The following is a 21,243-nucleotide window of genomic DNA, read 5'->3' on the forward strand; positions in this document are numbered from 1 at the left end:
TTTTTAGAACTAAAAAATGTAGAAGAGGTGGGGCTTTTTTTTTTTTTTTTTTGCTTTACCATTACTCAATCCTCAGCAGATCTCAGAAACAGCTCTTTTTATATCAAGTGCAAGTGTTGAGTGGAAAAACTGTTATGTTAAGTAAAACACACACAAATATTCTTCCATTGCTGAAATAAGTTCTATCTATGAAGCTAACTACTCAGAGTCCAGCCAGACTCTAAAGTAGTGACAGAAATCTACTTCTGCATCTGAAAACACACAGTGAAAGCTTGTTAATCTCAGTCACATTGAGCACTAGAATTAAGATTGGAATGAGTCCAGAGAAGGGCCACAAGGATGACCAGAGGGTTGGAGCACCTCTCCTGTGAAGACAAGCTGAGAAATGTTGAAGTTCTTTAGCCTGGAGAAAACTCCATGGAGACTTTATAGCCACCTTCCAATACCCAAAGGGGGCCTACAGGAAGGCTGGCAACAGACTCACTCACTAAGAAACTTCCTCAATGTGAGGGTGGTGAGGCACTGGAACAGGTTGCCCAGAGTAGCTGTGGATGTTCTGTCCCTGGAGGTGTTCAAGACCAGGCTGGATGGGGCTTTGGGCAACCTGGTCTGGTGGGAGGTGTCCCTGCCCGTGGCAGGGAGTTGGAACTGGTTGGTCTTTAAGGTCCCCTCCAATCAAAGCCATTCTGTGGTTCAGTGATCACAGAAGAGCAAAGACTCAAAACCCTAGCAGCAGCACAGTGTTTGGCTTTAAACCCAGAGACAGTATTGGCCCACGATAAAGAAAATAAAGAAAATTTCTCATTAGGGAGTTGTAATTAACCTCCAATTCAAGAAATCTGTGTGAGTGTAACTGATCCCTGAAAAAAGGCATCAATTTTATTAGGTGTTGGTTACTAGGGGGGACAGTGATGAAGAAGGGCAGGGTGTTGTTTGTGTGGTTTAATTTGTTTCTTTTTGTAAAATCTAATGGCTTGCATGCAAAAAGAGTGTGTGTTTAACTAACACACACACAAAAAAATAATCTAAGTCATTGCAGTTTATATGTAAATGGTGTAGAGTTCAGGAAACTCTAAGGATGACATAGAAATGAAGAGCTACAGTCATACTTCCTTATAATTACATATTAGAACTGAGATAGTAATTGCCAATACATGAATCTAATTACAAAAAGATTCTATTATACTGAATGCTAACAGTAAAGCCTACTTTCATGCTGTCTATGTGAAATCAAAGTGCATCAAAGTTTACTTTTATACCTTTATAGGAACTAGATGATCATTAAGGTCCCCTCCAACCCAAACCATTCTATGATTTATAAAAAAAACTTCACTTGTGCACACAAACACAGCAGGCCCGTCTTGTGGCTATTCATTCTCATAGCATGAACGGACAAGTCAAAACTTAGATTATCATCTTCACAGATACAGGTTCATACCAGCACAACCTCCTATGCATTAGCTACACATCAAATTCCAACACTTCCTAGATGAAAAAAAATCTAGGAGTGAAAAGTTTAAATGTGCCACAGGTGTTCAATTATTATGGCAAACGCATAGGATACACTAAAAAGAACTGTAAAGGCAGATTAGTTATTTTGTCTCTCAAAAAAGAGTTTTTTCTTCTATCACACTTGCACCACTCTGCTACAGTAACAAGAGTTAAGGCCACCAAAAAAAAAAAAAAAAAAAATCAAGCAAAGGTCTTCATGATGATAATACTGAGCCCTAACTTGAGGGCCCCAAAGGATTCAAAAAGAAGGCACCATAAAAGTCTAAAGTGCTAAGTATCAGTAGTAATACTGTTCCTAGTAACGTTTTAATAGTTAGAAAATAATTGTGAATTTAATAATTCACATAATGAACAATTGTGACCATGCAATAAGGTTATTCAGACTTAGCATCCAATTCTTATGATTCCTGTACTTGTTTGGGCTTTTTTTGTTTGTTTTAAGTTTAAACTGCTATATCATTCTTGTTTCACTGTTCTCTATATAATTTCCTGTTGTTAGAAAAAACAAATCAAAAACTTTGATAGCTTATATATGTAGCTGCACTGCCCAGGGAAAGGAGGTAGTAGAGTGAAAAGGGGGGGAAGTGTTTTCAGTTTGTTTTGTGTTTCTCACTGCTCTAGCTTGTTAGTAATAGGTAATCAATTATCGTCACAAGCAAAGCAGACTTGGCATAGTGAGATTAATTTTTGAGTGATTTCCCTGTCCTTATCTCAAGCTTTGAGCCCTTTCCATCATATTTTTCCCCCTTTCCCTTTGAGGAGGGGGAGTGATAGTGTGGTTGTGGCAGAATTTAGCTTCCCAGCTGAGTAAAGCCACCATAGTAGCTCCTAATATAATGAATTTACCAACGTATGAAAAAAAATTACCTTGAGGGAAGAAAAAAATCAAAGTATATTATAAACCTATTGAGCCTCAAACCTGTGCATCCTGACTGGGAACTCATAATTCCTATATAAATCCTTGCTGGAAGTTTCTGTTCGCATGTCAAATTTCGGATGTCACTCTACAGTTACAACTCTGTTTTAAACCCACATTACAAGAAATTCTAAATACCTAAGCATGCCCATGCCCAAACTGAAACCTCAAAGTCCAAACAACTCAACACATCAGTTTAATTTTGAGTGATGGAATAAGCCATTTTAGGAAGTGATGATTTGGTATTGTTTGTACCTTAATATCTGGAAAAAAGGGAACTGATCTTACAACTTCAACCTTCTCACACTCTTCCCTAGATGTATTGGGTTTTGAATAAAACACACATACACTGAGTACATTGTTAAACCAAACAGAACATATATGTGCAAGCAAACTTACTAGTAACTAGTTCCCTATCACCCCAGAAATAGAGCAATGATGTCAGAGTATTCCAGAAATGTGAGAGCTATAGCTTTAAAAAATATAGAGAAACAGCTACAAAATAAAGTTTTTCTTAGCCAATACCATACACACACTGTAAACAAAAACAGTCACCAATGCAACATAGCATTGTCTTTTTAAATATTTTCAGAGAGTCCAGACTTACATTCTCAGTCCATAGTAAACATCCCACAACATTACCACAAAACAAATTGTTGTTAATAATCTGAGGTACACTGGAAGACAACAATTCCAAATACACAAACAATCATTTGCTAAACTGGCACACATTCTTACCATAGCTAAAATAAAGACAAACCTTACCTGGCCTTTCCACTTTGATGACTTCGGCCCCTAGATCTCCTAAATTCATTGTAGCAAAGGGCCCTGCAAGCACCCTGTAATATTGTAAGAAGATTCTTAGTTTTTCCTACTACAATACCCGCATCTAGACAGAGCTTTCCAAATGATAGACAAAACACAAACCTTGTTAAGTCAAGAATTTTCACGCCATCCAGTGGCTTTACATTACTAGCACCTGACAAGAAACAGAAAACAGTAACTCACTCCTGATTTTTTTTTTCCCCAAGATGTTTCTGATTGGAAGTTTGAAACCCTTCTTTTAACTCTCTCATCATCCTCCCTCCCCAAATACAAGATAATAAAGCTTTCTTTACAGGTATGTTATTAGGATTGTATTACATTATTATTTAAGCCTTTCAACGTTGAAAAATCTTATAGCTGATATAAAAGAATCTATTGTAGATATCCAAGTATTCTACAGTAAAAACTACCTCCAATATTTTTATATATTCCAACCACAAACACACGTCTTTTAAAGACTAACCTGAAGAAAGATCCAAGATAAGCATGGAAAACATTTGAATGACAAACTAAAATTAATGGATAACAGATCAATGTGAATCACAGTATCCACAGCAGCAAAGTGGTTTGACCTGGAGACCCATGCACTTGCAACACAAAGTCTCTGCATTTCAAAAGAGAAGTTACAAAACTGAAGGCAGAGTGTACGAACCAAGGAAACACTAATTCTCTTTCAATTCTCAATGGCAATTATACAGGCAGGACTACTAGCAAACCACAGTTCTATCCTCCTTTCCCTCCTCACCACTTCCAGCCTGACTAGCTTTGAGAAACAGCAGCAGTGGCATGGCAAGGCAAACAGTCACATCATCTAGACAACAGGTTTGCAAATATCTCCACATAGCCTTGAATAAGGAAATTTTTCTTCTGCTAACAATGTTTTGACCTGCAGACTGGGAATGCAAACACTTCACTGCCCCATGCAAGTGGGGATTTCATTACTTTTTGTAAGGTGGGCTTCTACCACAAAAAAAAAAAAGTAGCAGCACCTGGCCAAACACATTACAAAATTACACAGCACTAACTTGCATTAGTTCTATGCGTTTGTCAGGTAAAAGAAGATGTAAAACATGGAGAAAACAGTTCACTTGAGCACAGACTTACAGAACAGGAGGAAGGAACTACAATCCCTTCAAAGTGCAGGGCATCTTCAGAGCCACATAGAGGTGTGCAACCATGACTGCCTGCACCACACACACCCTGTCAGATCAGAGTCACCTATCACAACACCCCCCCAATGCTCTTTTTTATTTTTAATTTCAATGATTTTTAATCTTAATATGTTTATATACAAAAAAATAATCTACAGAGCTATGAAGAAGCATTGAGAATTCAAGGCTTCTGCTACTTTTTCAGTCACTGTACTGCTCTCTCTAAAAACATTCACATCCCATTCTTCATCTTTAAGACATTTCCCCTCAATTACTACAAATCACTCCAGAGAGATTTGAGTTTAATGGGTTTTATTTTTTAATGCAATATGCAGACCAAGCAGCATGTTGAAAACAGGCTAACAAGCTTGTCTAAGAACAACCACGTATTTTGAACATTTCAAACCCTTTAGGAAAACCCAGACTGCCACTTCTCTTCAACATTTGCACACCTCAGTGAAAAATCCCAGTGCTGGAAAAGACTTGCACTACTGCCAGGTAAGCATCACAGATCCTCCAGTGTAACCTCAAGATTAGCAAGTTGGCTCTAGCTAGGCAAACAGTTAAGCATACACTTATCTTTTAAATAACTAAGTCAATCTGCTTCACAATAATATTGCTGTCATTAATTAAAATTTAAAAATAAAAATATTTCATTTGTTAGTTAGCCAGAAGGGCCCACCTTCCTCTCTTCTTTGCATTCCATTTGAAAATACATTCTTATTCAGTTGCTCACTAGCACTAGAAACCTTAGTGTCCTCCCTGAGCCAGCATTCAGTGTTACTTCCATTTCTCACAGACACACAACAGCCTTTCACAGCCAACAGGTTCCCTACCCACAGCCAACACTTTCAGGAAGCCATAAAGATTTTTCCCCAAAAAGCCTGTAAAAAGGCTGTTAAATTTCAAGTTTGGACAATTTGCGCCCTGAGACTGGGGAACCCTTACTAATTATCGCTTACACTATGGTACAGCTAATGCTCCATTCAGGGATTAGGACTCTGTTATAGCTGAAACAGAACGTGACAGTACAAGCGTTGTTCCAGAGATGCAGGCCCTTGGGAATCTTCCATAAATGCTCGTAGATAAGGATGATGTCTACAAAAATGCTAGAAAGGGGAGAGATCAGAAGCTTGCTTGTGAATGACTAAGAAGGAGACAGACCTGCTAGTCACTTCAAACTAGAACAAGCACAGGCAGACACAGAAGAAAACTCCTAGAATCTGAGCTCACATTCCAGCAGGACACCAGCTTGCAGAAACAATTACAACACAAAGCCTTTTGGTGATCAGAGAAACAGCAGTTCTGATGCACTGATCCCAAGTACTGGAATGCTGTCAACCCACCCACCACTGCAGGAACAAAAAAATAAAATAAAAAAATATATATACCATCAGAAAAGAACAAGTACTGACCAAAAGCCTCTCCTGTCCTCATTTTTTCTATGTGCCTGGTATTATACAAGCCCAAGTCAAACTTTTTTCCCTTGACTGTTTTTTTGTTGTCATTCTGCCTCAGTATAGCCTAAGTTTCCATGAATCTTGAATTTACTGTAAACAAGATAGCTACACATATCTATTTCAACACATATTTGATGAAAAATAAATAGATCCATTCAATCTTGAGACAGTTTAAATGCTTAGTTCAATTCACCAGGCTGTCCCTATCATGAAAGTAGAAATAAAAGGTAGTGATATATACAAAGGTAGTGATAAATTGGCTTATTGTAACAACCGGAGCAAACAGCCAAGGAGATCATCCTATATGGCAGAACAGACTGAAACCCATTTACTGTCACAGTCCCTGAAAGCTTTTCCTTAGTTGTTTTTCCCTTAGCTAAGCTTTTCATTAGCTGATTAGAACTTTCAACGCTTACACAACAGTGTAAGTTAAACATAAATACACCAATCCCGCTCTGACTGCTTCCAGCTCCGGGGGGGGGGGGGGAGCCCCCGGAGCCTCATGCCCCTACCCTGCCCGCACACACTGCTACGTGCTCGAGGCCACCACAAGCGGGGTGCTCTCCGCTGCCACCCCCAGCCAGGGCTGCCCCTGCTGTGCCCATCGCACACCGGGCTGAGCTTCCCCCGGCTGCCGGGCGAGTGTTTGCGTTGGGTATGTGGTAACAGGGTTACTCTGTAACACAGCGCAGCGCAGCCGGCGGAAACTGACTTGGTCGCGGCCCGGGGCTGCCGTCCTGCGGGAAGGGCAGGGAGCTGCTGCGGGCAGCCAGGCTCCTGGCACCTGCGGGGAAGGGAACAGGAGAGCATCAGAGCCCGGCTGCGGCGCTGGGCGACACCGCGACCCCCAGGCGGGGCAGGGCTGAGAGCTGCCGCCGCCTCCTCCTCCTCCTCCTCTTCCTCCCCCACCCCCCCGAGGGCGCGGCATGCCCCCGCTACCTGCCGCGGGGGGTGCCGCCGAGGAGGCTCTGCCGGGGCGGCGCAGGCTCCTCCACAGCCCCCCCACACCGCCGCCGCCTCCGCTCCTTCCTCCCAGCGCGGCGCTCAGCATCCCCGCGGCTTAGCCTTAGCGACGGCCCCCCCGCCCCGGAGAGCAGCGCAAAAAGGGTCGCGCTCCGCCGCAACGCGCAGGCGCCTCAGCACGGCACCCCTCTACCCCCCGCCCCGGAGACGGGGAGCGTTAAATAGCTCCCCGCTGGGGGCAGTGCGCAGGCGCGGGGCTCCTCCGCCCCGCGGTGGTTGAGGGCGTTGGGGGCGTTGATGTGCGCGGGGCTCCGTGAGGGGGCAGCGCCTCGGCCCCGGCTCGGTGGCATCTGGGGAGGTTTCAGTGAGACCTCTCGGTGCTCATGGCCAGCCCGTGGGCTGCCCTGCCCTGCGGTGTTAAATAGGACAGATCGGGCAGGTTCTTAGCCTCCGATCCCGATAACAGGTAGTGTCCGGTGTGCCAGCCCTGTTACCCCCATGTAAAAGGCGGAAAAAAGTGGTAGCAAACCAGGTCTTTTCTTAGCATGTGGGACGCAGGTGGTCGGACTTTATAAATGGTGAAATTTCTTTCAGGTGCTAGAACAGCGGTTCCAAATGCTTAATTGGAATGCAAACCTCAGGACTTACCCAAAATCGACTTTTTTGTGTTTGTGATGTCTAGCTCCAAGCTGAACCAACTTATAGCTAGAAACCTGTTTCTTGTTTGCTGTACTGTATTGTCAGGGTGAAATAAAAAAGTATCCCCATGACAATTTTCCATACTTAACAAGTCAGGCGATTACACGGCATGCCATTAAGTCCTCTTGCTTAGCACATGGTAGATCCTTGAGCTCACTTGCTCTTCATTAGAGGTGCAACATTAATTATGCTGGAAGCCCTCTCTTCACCTGTACATAACTCTTTAAGGGTTCAGAAGACTGGGTCTTTAAGCGAGTCTTGCCTGAGCAAACTACTTAAAGACTCTTTTTACCTTCTGGTAGGACAGAGTGAAAGGCTTTTAACATCCCCGCCAAAAAAAAAAAAAAAAAGTCTTAATAGGATAAAAAACCCTGCACAGAGGTTTGGCATTTATTCATGAGAAATACACTGGGAGGATGACAGCTGCATCTTGATAGATACAACTCTATCTACATAAAACTTCTGACTGCTTGAAAATGAGCGTGACAAACAACACACTCTTAAAAGTTTTGCTTGACAGAGCACCTGGACGCTGAGGAGGAACAAAGGGAAAAGTTCTATCACAGGTTTGTTGGCTGGATATACAATAGGTAATGGAAAGTGTGACTTGTATGCTTAGAATCCTAAAAGCAATTAGGATTTGTCAATGAGAAGAAATTAATTAGCAAAATTACCCCGAAGTAACTTAACATCTGTATAATGATGTTTATTTCTCACTAGCTTGGTGTGAAAATGGTTTAAATTAAAAGAAACCATCAATTTCTGCATTAAGACTGGTCAGACTGAGAAACTGATAGCACGTTGATAAATTGCTTTGCATAGACGTGGTATTTCTTGAATGTATAATAGTAGGTAGAAAATTGGTCTTTTGGAGAAAAAGAAACAGGAAATCTTTTGCTAACACATTACTAAGTGAATGGGTTTAATCTCTGTGTCTGCATTGCAGCTTTTCAAGGATAACAGAGCTGGCTGGGAACAGAAAGTGAGTTATCTCCCTTGGCAGAGCAAACAAACCAACAAGCCGGTGTTTAAAGGAAAGCAAGACCAGCAGGTGCAAGAACGCACCCCCCTTGTGTTTTTGGCTGATGCCTGTTCACTGCTGTTCTGAAGGCACCAGTCACACGCTGCGATGAAGTAGGGCAGCGTTGCAGGGATGGCAACCTGAAAATTTAATTCCCTGTTTTTCATTGATTCTTTCAGGACTTATGCTCGTATGGCTCAGAGGAGGAACGCTGTAAGTAACGCTGTTATGCTGCTGAACAGGGGGTTCTCCTCCAAGGGACATTTTTACGAATTTCTGAGTTCCACAGCTCTCGTTGCCCGAGCACTCTACCCGTTCTACGGAAGAACTGCCAGCCGTTCCAAACACAATGCACAGCCTAAAAAAAAAAAAAAAAAAAAAAAGCCTTTTGCCACCTCGTCTCCAGCAGCTGCGAGCGCGTCATCACCCCCTGTGCTCCTCGCTTCGCCTTCCCCGGCCCGGAACCCTGCGCGCCCGGAACCTACGGGCCGGGAGCGCTGAGAGCGCGGAGCCCCGCGAGCGCGGACCCCCGCCAGGCCGGGCCGGTGGCGGCGGGGCCCGAGGAAGCAGCGGCAGCGGCGCCAGGAGCGGCAGCAGCGGCGCGGCCCCGGCCATGTACCGGCAGAGCTTCCGCCCCCCCACGCCGCCGTACCCGGGCGGCGGCGGGCTGAGGAGCCCCCCGCCCGGCGGCAGCGGCCCCACGGCGCCCTCCCCGCGGGGCTACGGCAGCCCCCAGCACACGCCGCCCTACGGCCCCTGGGCCGGGCCCTACGGCGGCGGCCGCTCGCCCCGCGGCTTCGGCTTCCATGGCGGAGGCCGCTTCGGGAGCCCGTCGCCGGGGGGGCAGACCCCGCGCAGGCCGCAGAGCGCCAGCCCCCGCTACCCGGCTCCCTACGGCGGCAAGTCCCCGGCCGGAGCTCCCCCGCAGCCGCAGCAGCACAAGCGCTCGCCCGGGGGCTTCCAGAGGCGCTACCAGGTATGGGGCAGGGCGGGGAGGGTGCGAGGGAGGGAGGCCGCCGGGACGGGGGCGCGCAGCGAGGCTCCGAGGACAGCCGCCGCTCCGCCGTAGGGAAGGCGCAAGGACTCGCAAGGGAGTCGCAGTTTGCCTTTTAATATCCCGGCGTGCCGAGGTGCAGGGAGAACTAGACACCGCCCCAAACTGCAACCGACAGCGTTCCCCCTTCTGGTTACTGCCCTCTGATCAGTTTTCCATAAAACAACGGGGAAGTGCTGGTTGTTTTCCTTTGCCTGTGGTGTCTGACAGCAAAGAAGCAGCCCTGCACACACACAGAGCTTTCCCAGACATCGATAAAAGTAGCGATCTGCCAAGGACAACGAAGCTGAGCTTCATTTAAACAGAAATGAGAACATCTGTTGGGATGGTAGAGTGTCTGCTTAAAGTCCCAGCACTACACTGAAAGCTTAACTTTTTATAAAGTAATTTTTGTAGGAGCACCTCGTCATCAACAACAGGCTGAGCGAGTTAACGCTTTTTTCACGATGGTTTAATTGGGGTGCATGACAAGTGCTACAGATAAGGATGACACCAACCTAATTGCATGAAGTAGCTGCATACATATTAGAGAAACCTTAAAGCCTAAGATATGACACGTGCAATACAGACAATGATAAATTTTTCAGATCCTCTTACCGACGCTTTGTTTCTATTCAGAAATAGTCTGATTACTTTTTTATTATGCGGATAGCTGTCTTACAGCAATCTGTAAGACAGATTAAAACAATTACAAGAGGATCATTACGAACATCATACGTTTTCTTTCTCATCTAAGGCCCTCTCAGGGCAGAAGCCTACGGATCCTAAAAAAGCAGAGGCTGTGGGGTTTCTACTGCAGTAGTAGGATCTAATTTTTGCATTAAAATGGCTCTGACATTGTGAAAAGAGAGGGTTTTAGTCATTGATGTCTGATTTCCCTCTGTAAGGTCACCATTTGGATATCCACCTAAGTGTTTTTTAAAAGCCTGCCTTAAATTAACTGAGTAGAAGAATATGCAGAAGTCTTTTGTCTCTATAGTTTTAGCCAAACCGGGCTCATACCAGGAACTGTGAGCAGGAACAGCCCTATAGGCTTCATCCTTGGTGTTAGGAATGAAACCTGACATGAAGAACAGACAGGTTTGAATCTGGTCACAGACTGTCTACGTTTTCTCCTCTTCCCTTTTTTTCTGCAGACCTTGTGAGTAGTTTGAGAGCAGTGACCTGATAGCGATGCCTTTCTAGACTAGAAAGCCATTTGCATGGCTGTAGCTTTGCCTAGGAGTAAGGTGATGTGTGTGCAGGTACTTGTACACGTATACACATGGACTGCTTTGCCTGGAAGGGCAATCATGGATGGAGGAAATCTCATAAACCGTGAGTCCTCATTTTCTTTGACATGGGCAGCAAAAATCTCAGTTCATGAGGCCATCATTAGATTTTGGTAGAGGGATTTTATTCCACATTTTCAATATCAGGTTTCTTCAGAGGTTGGTCCCTTGTCTTCTGCAGATGCTATTGGCAAGAGAAGTACAGTGCTTTTGAAATTCATGAAATACAAGATTTCTATCTCAAAGGTGACAGTAACCCTTTAAAATCACATTAGGAAATCCAGAAGATAGTTTATATTTTTTTGCTTGTAAAGTTTTATTTTTGAAATGAATAGAAAAGTTAAAGAATAACCTTTGTTTGGCCAGTACGTAACTGAGCTTTCAATTTTTCCACAGGGATGCATCTGCTTTTAGATTTTATGAAAACAAGTTTGTTGAATCTCTTGAATATAACCTCTTAGAATTCACTTAGAGGCAGCATTTCCCTTTTTATACTAAACAGCAGTTAGTGAAGCCATAGCTAGTAGTGGTAATGGGGTGAAAGTTTTACAGAAAGTTTTTTAAAAGCAAAAACAAGTTGAATGGTTCAAGCAGGGTTTCTGTGCATCTGCCAGCATCTAAAATTCAGGTGGAGAAAGTTGATTAAGGAAATGATTGTCCCTATTTTCAAGGCACTGTTGTCACCTTCAGCAAGTTAGTGAATAGTGCCAAAAGATGCTTTTTGTTACTTTTTTATGTGTCATTGGCATCAGTTTCACTTGCACAGGTAGGTCTAGATGTTTTCCTTTTCCACAAGCCTGTAATGTGAATAATCACCTCTTGATTTTTTTCACAAAGAAAATACAAAGAAAAAAAAAAGACATAATAATTAGTATTCTAAATCAAAAAAAATAATACTAATGTTCAGATTTAACACTTATTGAAAGACATCAATCTTGTATAACATAATACATAATAAATACATAATAATGTAGTGATAGTAGATGTCAGGCATACAAAAATGTCAGTGTTATGGATGGCCTGCGTTATCTTGCAGTACAATTTAGTATTTCAAAATAAATCCATCCAAAAGGGTCTTGCCACTGATTTAATTTGTTCTGTCACTGGGTACTGCAGAGAGTTAGGTCAGTTAGTTCAGCTTTCTTCTGAGTGCTGCAGATTACACATAACATTAAATACGCTCCACATTTAAACTGTTCTACAATGTAGGAGTTGCACAGTCTCTATTAGACATGGTGTCTTAAAGCTTTTTTTTTTTTTTTAAATAGAAAACACTATGTACTAGTGCTTTACCCTTAACATGAGTGCTTAAATAACAATAACGTAATTGTTGACTCAACTCCTTATCCCTTAGAAAGTTTTTTAGACCTTATATTGAGGTCCTTCTCTGACCTTACCCTCATGGTTTTGATGTTATACTTCATGAAGTAATTCTCTACCTTTTAGTAGTTTTCTGCTTTTGAGATGATCATCGTAGCTGCAGAACCTAATTTTCTGTGGTGAATCATTAGAAACAAACGCCCTGTAAATTAGACAAGGATGTTCCCATGTATGGTCTTGTATCCATTATAATCAAGCTTTAGGAATTGTAGAACAATAATGATTGGGACCACCTGTCAGTACATTTTCAGAAATACTTGCAAGACTGAGCGGTTTCAGTGGCTTACAGCTAAGCAAAGGGTTCTTCACTATACATTTCTCAGTTTTATCCAGAAGTGGTTTCATGTGATCCACTTAGATTTAGTTGCGTTTATTCGTAAAACTCATCACTGTTGGTCAAAAAAAAAAAAGCCTTTAATCAGTGTTTTTACAGTCCTTTACAAAGTCAGAGGCAGCATCAGCCTCAAGGAATCCTGTTCTTAATTAAACAGGATGCATCAGGCACATTTGTAGACTAACTCCTGTGTATCTGTAGCATAGGTTGTTTAGCCTTGGTTAAAACAAACCATTTTGAGTGGATGTAGCTTTAGACAAAACCTCCCTTTTTAGTGAAGTGAAGCTGAGGAAAAGAACAATGGATGATGAACAATGGCTGAAAAAATATTTATTTAAATATTAAAAATATATTAGAAATATATATGTATTTTAAATTGCTAAATTTGCTTTGTTGTAGCCCTCTTTAGGTTGCAGATCCTCGCAGGTTTGTAGAAGTAATTGCGTTGATCCCTGATCTTTGGAGAGAAAAAAAATATCAAAAGCTTCCAGGCAAAAGATTTTTTTTTTTTCATGTAATACCTGTTTAATCATTGATACCTGTTCAGATTTGCATGTCAAAAGAAAATCACTTTTTCTCAAATTTCACAAAACACTAGTTTGGTTGAAGCAAAAATTGTTTTTCACAATAAGTTCCTCGTGTCATTTGTAGCTGTTTGCTTTATACATTGGTGCTCAATCTATAAGTACTGAATATTTGACGACTGCTCCTGTAAACGTTTCTGACTCTTCCTCAGCCTCTACATACTGTTTTTTGTTGTTCAGCTTTTGAATTAGACATGTTGTTGACTTAGGCAGCGTATGAAAAATAGCAGAGGAACTTCTCTCTAGTTATGTGGCTGTATGGCAAAAAGGTGGTTTGGAGAAGACTGGTGGTTATCCTGGTAAATCACAACTTGTAATTAAAGTATAATAAAGCCAATTTATTCTGAGGAAGAGCAGGTGAGGAATAGTAAATATTCTTTGAAGATTATTCATAAGCTTCAAAGCTCTGCTACATTAGAAGGAAACTTATTTTAGCTTGAATTAGTCTATTAAATGTTTCTTTACTTGATGGTTTTCTTCCAAAGGGATCACCCAGGACATCTACTCCATTTGGTACAGCGCTTGGCAGAGAGAAAAGAGTGTCTAATGATGTGGAAAACTATTACAGACCTTCAATGCTTGAGGACCCATGGGCTGGCCTAGAGCCAGTTTCTGTTACAGACATAAACCAACAATACAGCAGTGAGCAAACAACATATACTGGTAAAAAAGGGAGGTATTTCAGTTAACACTTTTAAAGGCCAAATAACTCCATCTTGTCAGGAAAACTCTGGGACAAAATATTTACACTAACACAAGATGAACAGTAATAAAGACCTTAGTTAATGTTTTTATTTTATCACCTTTTATCCAATTTTTTTTTTACTGCATTGGAAATTTTTATGTGCGGGGAGGGAAAAGGAGTGGTAGGACAACTTACATTTCTGGCTGCGTGGAAGTGCCTACCAGCTTTGGAGAACAAAGTGTTCTTTAATCACCAGCGACTGATCTGTGACTGTTAAAACAGGTTTCCATATATTTACCTCTTCCATGCCAGATTGATAGCCTTTTATTGTAAACTCCTTTAAGAAATGGTATTTTTTTATGTTTCAACATTTTTAGAAAGAAGCAACTTGGAAATAAAATAAAGTTTTGTAAATCCTTGTTTTGTAATGTATAAAGATTATTTTAGGACTTTTGTTAAGGTGTACTCACTAATAGAACTAGTACTAGTTAAATTAGGTGACTTCTGTAAATGTGCTTGTATGCTGTAGTTAACATCTGATTTTGTGCATAGCATTTTTTTGTTAATTGTAGTGTAACATGAAACTGAAATATGACATTTAGCCACCTCAGGAAACAAATGTATTGTCTTTGGAAAGTTTAATTTGTTGAACCAGATCTTGAGTCATAAACATAATTCTGTAATCATTTACTTTTGTATTTTAAAAAAAATCATATTTGGAACAAGATTAGACGTTCTGGATTATAGTAAACAAGTCTGTTCACTGGCAATTTTAGTCTTAAGCAACACACATCAGAATTAAATAAATGCAAATGTGCTTTCTGGATCTACGTTTTAGAATAGCATAGAATGCTTGAAACTTTGTTGTACGGTTGACATAAGTATATGAATAGCTTCCTTTTTGATCTGCTCTGGATTTTTCAATTTTGTCTTTTAATTTTTACCTACAGCTGGCATCTTTGCTTAGAGAAGTCTTGTTTTCTGTGTGTGCATGCTATATTTTTATACTAAAGAGGAATTTTTTTTTTTTTTTTTTCCTTAGGACTAGTCTAGTTGCAGAAGATCTATTCTTAAGTCTGCTAATGAATACTGTAATTTAGAACTAATTAGAAATAGTTCCAGCTGTAGGCATGCTCTTTACATGACATGTTAAGCCTGCAGTGGATATCTAAAGTGTTGTTGTTGAACGTACTGTCATTTGTTTGTTGATCTTTGCTTTTTAGCAGGAGGTAGAGGGCAAAAACTTTTTTGTTAATAAAAAGCACTAGTTCAGTTTTCAAAACCTACATATTTGCTTTTAAGCTCATTGTATACTTCACAGGAAATACTTCTATAGTCCTGAAGCACGGCTATGTAGAAGAGCACAAGAAATCACATCATGCTGTTCTTAGTAACTTGTCTTTTGCTGAGGTATGATAGCCCTAGAGTACCACTTGGACTGTTCCATCATAAAATGTCTTGGCTGAATACCACCTTCAGGAACAACATAAACTGGAAAGGGGGTAACCTATGGATATGTGCTAGCTGAGTCTCTTAAACTTTTATGACTATAACCCAAATTTTGTTGCACTCTTGTCTTCCTTCAATTGATCTTATTTTGTTCTAGTACTATATCCCAAAAAGTTGCTCAGAGAACTCAAACCATAATGCCTGCTTGATATCAAGAATTCTTAAATCTTCATCCCAGAATCAAAACTGTCCCTGAAATGGCAGCTATCAGTATTGTTATCTGTAATGCACACCAGCAAAACTGAAATAACTTGACAAGTTGCAGATAGTCTTTAGAAATTAAATATCAAATAATTGTGTCACTTTGAATAGTATTTTTCCTTTGTTTTTAAACATTGAGAGGTAAAGTTCACAAAGTTATAGGGTGCTTAACTGAATCACCTGTTTTTTTATTTTTTCCTTTGTAACTCAATGCAGTTTACTTTTTGCAATATGTTTGGTGATCTTGAGGAAATAGATCTGATAGTACCTGATGTTTTTTAAGAGACTAAAGCTCTGCCACGTTCCCAGTTAGATGCAAGAAGAAACTGGGTTTGGAAAGGAAAAGGATTCACGACAGAAGAGAGACTCTTAGAGGTGGGACTGCTTTTACAGTAGCCACTATGAGCTGCCCTTGCACATTTCAAAGATGCATTTTTCCACTTTGGCTTTCCGAGGGATTACTCTGGTAATAACTGCTAACTCCTGGAACCGGGTGTCAGACATCAACGAAGGTAAATGTTCCAGAAAGAGATTTGAGGAAATAATCTCAGAGCATTGTATTAATCAATACAGGCCTTCCACAATTCCATCTGTTAAGCTGCTGCTCCTATGCACTTCAGGATATGACCCAGCAATTATAAGTACATCATACTACTAAAGACTCCAATAATTTGGTCAAGAATCTGCAAGGAATTGAAATGTAGATCTAATGAGCTTACTAAACTCATCACACCGTACCAAAAGCTTAAAAACAACTTACCTTTCTGGCTTCTAAGAGAAATTCTGCAATTACAGTAAAATTTCAAAATGTCATTGTTGAATAGCTGTAAAATGCATGAACACATGTTCAGAACTATAAATATAATGTACTTAAAGACAATTTAAACTTTGCCTTTTTTTACAATGATATCCAGGAAGCTTGAGCACTTACTTCCTCGCTGATTGTAGTCCCTTTTCCCATATGGCAAACATTCTTTTTCCCATATGTTTCTAATGGAGATAGGATATATCACTTCCTCATTTGTTTATGAAGCCTCTTCATAGGAACAGGATGGTTCTGGAAATAGCATTTGATGATAAAAAGCACATCAGAAATGCATCCTTTCTTCATGAGCCCATGAAACAAAATAATGTCTGTGCTTTGCTAATGAAGGGATTCTTCTGTAATGAATACACTAAGAATATGGGCATTGTTCTTTCCTCAACAGACGACTTAGACTTTAAGGTAAGTCACTCTCTTCAGAAGTTCGGACTGATGCACGTTCTATCCATTCTGTTTTATTTGCATTCTGCCTTTGTCCATCAAGACTTACTTTCCATTCATTTTTTTAAAAGAAATTGCATAACTTATTACTAACTCTCTTCTAGCAAATACTTGTTTTCATTTTTTGTTATTTGCTAGCTACTGTGTTTAACAATGAGCTCCGTATCACAGTAAGAAAACTTAAATCACCTGCATTCAATTCTGTGTGACATGGTAACACACCAGGTGGGGAAAAATCCCAGATTGTATAATACCTCAAAGATAGTTTAAGTTAGAGTTTTCACGGTGATTTTGTAATACAGAATAGTCATTCTTCTCTGGCACTGTGGACACACTGTTTACATTGAAATTGGAAAACATGGAAGTTAGAGTGTTGAAACTTCAATTAAAGCAGTATTTAAAACATACATATCACGCTACTTTTTAAAACTAGCAATAAGACATTTTGCAGAGAAAATGCTTCTGGTCAACAAAACGAGAAAGTTCTTCTGCACTCAGGCTGTTTTTCTTTTCTTGTTAGGGATATCTTTATCCTAACTTTATGCAAATGTGTTCATTAGACAACTAGGAGAAGAAACATGCATTTTATGTAAAGCCTGCAAGTATCTATTCTTCAACTCCCCCTTAAGAGTTTTTATAGACTGAGTTCTGAGTTACACTTGCAAGGAGTCTTGTTGACATCAGAGGATTTACTTGTACACCTAAGATACTTATGTATCTAACAAAATCTGAAAATTATATCACCCATTGGTTTTTCAGTGCTCTTTACCAACTCTGCAATAAACTGCAATGTCTAGTAATTGCTCTGAATTCCAAGTTGTTCATGTGCTTTTCGTACACGAGCCAACCCTGTCTTGCAAGGAATTAAATCTTTTTACCACTGAATTCTTGAGAATGGAGACTTTGTTTTCCCTTCCCCAAGTTCTCCTTCCTTCCAGCTTGTTTGTATTAGGAAGGAAAATGGAAAATTGCACCCACTGGTTGCTGAGGAATCATATATTGATTTCATGTTGCAGTCTCTCAGAAGCTTGTGAGCTAATTGAGAGGTAGCTATGTATACTTCTCCATTATTCGGGATGGCTCAAAAAACTACTCACACCACAAAAAACAGGAAGGAAATCACCAACGTGTTAGCATTTAACAGTAGTGTAGTTGTAGCATTCAGTCAGTTCACAATCTTTTTTTTTTTTTTTTTTTTTGCTTACTGCAACTTTTGTTTTCAACTGGATGTATCACTACGCACGAAGAATTAAATCATTTTCGTTTTCTTCTGTTTTCTTTAAAATACATGCTTTGTGGGTTTAGAGTTTAAGAACACTTCCACAATGAGGATTTCTGAAATTACCTTTACAAAATGTAACAAAACTAACAAAATTTATCCTTATCAGCTTAAGGGCAAGTTTAGGCCTGCCCTTAAAAGCAGCTTAGATCTCATTAAAATAACTTTATCCCATCCTCAGTACTTCTTTGGGAACACAGTTACCGTGCGAGAAACGGAGGGGCAGAAGCTCGGTGCCAGAACAAGGTCAAACTACCCTTCCTCTCCTAGAGGTTACCACTAGTTCCCTGCTATTTCCATGTGCTCACATCCAGGAGATGTTTTCAGCCAGTCATCCATTCCGTTTGTAGCACTTTATATCAGAGAGTTGCTTAGTACACATCTTACATTTAAAATTTTAACAGCACTATAACTTTTAATTTGTAGTTTAGCCCCTAAAACTCTTGCCTGTTCTCTTCTTCGGAAGTAAAATCACAGGTGAATGTCACTGCCTTCGGTTTCCCTGGTCTATGACTGTTACACATTCTTTTTTCAACCACAGTTGTAAACATTCTCTGACAAAAATGAAAAATCTGGTTTACATAGAATATTGAACATAATTTCACAGAACTGTAGGCTGTAATATTCACTGGCTGTGGAAAGCTTTTGACACTAGATTAGCATACATTCGTTGCAATTTGAGAGTAAAAAGTATTCCCACATTAAGATTTTACATGCCAGCATTTTTGGTAGTAAAAGTTAAACCTCCAAGTGCTAGCAAGGAAACAGTTTTCAAATATTAGCATTATATTTATTTTCTATTTTTTTTTAAGAAAAGATAACATCTTAGGAGACATAGAATTTGACAGCATGTTAGACTGAAATTTTTAACTCAATTATTTCAGAACGGGTTGCACTTATCAGAAATCTTCCTGTGTTACCCTACTGCCAGCAGTGATCACGCTGCTCAATGTCATATTAAAATACATGTAAACCTTCTGGTATCCATATGTGTTTTTCCACAATCTAATTGCTCTGTAGTCAACATAGTTGAAAACTGTTAGTGTAGAATAAGTAAGTGTTTGCTTTGGGTTTAAAATCCTTGTAGCTTGCATGAGGAAATTCCCAAGAGTTCCTACTGCTGAACATGATGTTGATATATCACTGTAAATGCTTATAAATAGAAGAACAAAACCATTTTCGCACTGATGCAAACATTCCCTTTTTGAGAATCCCATTGAGCTGATGCTGAAACGGGAAGAGGAATTAAGCTAATTGACAACTTCTGTAGATGACTGCACAACATAAACCACAAATAACAGAGCAAACATGAGCTTCAAAAAACACTGATTGCCAACTGGGGAGTAGTATCAGCAGTAATTGGATTATAAGTAGCAGTTGCACAGCACTTTTTTAAAATCAAACCACTACCTCCTGTGGCTTAACAAGGATTTTTAGATTAATGTAAAATAAGGCTTTTGAGCTGTATTCCCTTAACAGCTGTTAGGAATTAACAAGTTGCTATTCACACAGTTGAGTTTCCAGAAGAGAAGAAGCATCTTCACCACCTCCATGAAGTCTAGCGTCTTTGCATAAGTATCATCAATTCGTTCAACCTAAGTTAAACTTTGCATTTGAAGGCCTCAGGAGTCTCCTGAAAAGGTGAAAGGGAAACACCTGCACCTGAGTTAAGGGCACACCTTGGGTCGGTAACTACAGGAAGGCATCATGGGTCCGACTATTGATTACTTGCCATTCCACTTTCCTAAAGCTATTTCCCTTGTCTGTAAATTTTTAGTAGTCATCTGGTTGCTATGGCAATTAAATTACACCAAGCAAAATGATTTGGTTGTTCATTTCCAGATGTTAAGAAAGCAGTATGTGCACCACAGGCAAAAGGTTGAGAAACTGCTCTGACTGTGTGCAGATGAATGAACTGCCAAATTGCATCTCTGTTGAAAGTGAAGACAGCTTACACTACAAACAGTGTTCCTGTTCTTAGAATAGCTTCTTAAATAAAGTTCCAAACATGTAGAAAGCCTGCACGAAGAACCTTTAAATCCCTGCTTTCAGGATTTCTATTACATCTGGTTATGTTTTCTGACATTCGATTTCCTCTCAGGATAATCACTGGATACATTAACTCCTGTAGCCTATCCTCCTTGCTGCTGTGAGGTGACGGAGAAATAACATTTTCTGTACATTTTAAACACACAATTGGTAACATCAACCCAGAGAGCAAGTGACAGAATTCTCCTTCCATTATCAAATCTGTCCTGTTAGAGCTTTGTTTCACACACACACTCCTTAACTTCACCCAGAGAAAATACCTCAATCAGATAGCCTAACCATAACTTTTCCTCTGGTGAGTCTTGTATTGTCTCTTTTTCCCCATTTTTTTCTTCTTTGCAGAACAGTCTGTGCACAAACCATATTTTAAGGCTTTTCTGCAAAGGTTTTCTGTGAAAAAAAGCCCGCCTTTCTCGCCCCTTCTGTTGGAACAGGCTCGATCTGCCCTCCACGGTCCCGCTAGCAGTAGCTCTGTACCGGCGTGTTTGGTGGAATCAGGACCACTCAGCCACCCACCTGAATATCCTGTTGGTTTGCATTGCTGGAGGGGATGGAATGATGCCAACATGTAAAGTCTACAAAAATCATTTGGGCTTATCTAAATGAGCACCGGGTGGGTGGCTGATGGGCTTCATTGTTGGACCTCTAGAGGGAACTCTACAAAGCAGACATGCCTCTACCATAGCTACCACCCTTTTCTTTCTAGTTTAAAGAAAAGTTGTCTTCTAAACACACAGACAAATGGTATTCAAATCTGTCATAAGCACAGTCACTCTGTGGGAAGACAACAGAAGAAGTATGCAAGAAAAGAGTGTGGGCAAACAGGGACACCTTGATCCCATTTCTTCCTGTTAGCTTCCCAACTCACCTGACTCTTAAATACTCTATTTTCATATACCCAGCATATACCCATCCTCAACATGAATACACTCAAATACTCCATAAATTCCTGTTAGTGGGAGACCAAGTTGGAGGGAAGAAAGGAAAACTGCTTCATCAAAGTGTCAAATCAGGTACTATCCCTTCAGCAGCCCGAGAACATATTATTGTTTTTTAATCCACGAGTAACAAGAAAGCAGATGTACA

The 21,243-nt window shown here is 40.5% G+C and overlaps 2 protein-coding genes across 4 annotated transcripts in view; one reads left to right on the forward strand and one right to left on the reverse strand.

Moving 5' to 3' along the window:
* Positions 1-6,941, reverse strand: part of SUGCT (succinyl-CoA:glutarate-CoA transferase) — a 326,609-nt gene extending 319,668 nt beyond the window's left edge. Inside the window, exons 1-4 of one of the 3 annotated variants that reach the window (XM_032183115.1) lie at positions 6,804-6,941; positions 6,577-6,648; positions 3,356-3,407; positions 3,194-3,267 (exon numbers count right to left, since the gene is read on the reverse strand). In XM_032183115.1, coding sequence (XP_032039006.1) covers positions 3,194-3,267; positions 3,356-3,407; positions 6,577-6,648; positions 6,804-6,915 — 310 coding nt within the window. In that variant the 5' untranslated portion in view covers positions 6,916-6,941. Of the gene's footprint in view, positions 1-3,193; positions 3,268-3,355; positions 3,408-3,716; positions 3,855-6,576; positions 6,649-6,803 lie in introns of those variants that run through there. The other 2 variants (XM_032183117.1, XM_032183118.1) reach the window with 2 other exon arrangements.
* A 2,219-nt stretch (positions 6,942-9,160) lies between these two features.
* Positions 9,161-16,859, forward strand: MPLKIP (M-phase specific PLK1 interacting protein). The gene is made up of 2 exons (XM_032182283.1): positions 9,161-9,523; positions 13,656-16,859. The coding sequence occupies exons 1-2, from the start codon at positions 9,161-9,163 to the stop codon at positions 13,857-13,859; spliced, it is 567 nt and encodes a 188-aa protein (XP_032038174.1). The 3' UTR covers positions 13,860-16,859.
* The last annotated feature ends 4,384 nt before the right edge of the window (positions 16,860-21,243 follow it).

The sequence above is a fragment of the Aythya fuligula genome, chromosome 2 (genome assembly GCF_009819795.1).
Source record: "Aythya fuligula isolate bAytFul2 chromosome 2, bAytFul2.pri, whole genome shotgun sequence".
Classification (NCBI taxonomy): Eukaryota; Metazoa; Chordata; class Aves; order Anseriformes; family Anatidae; genus Aythya; species Aythya fuligula.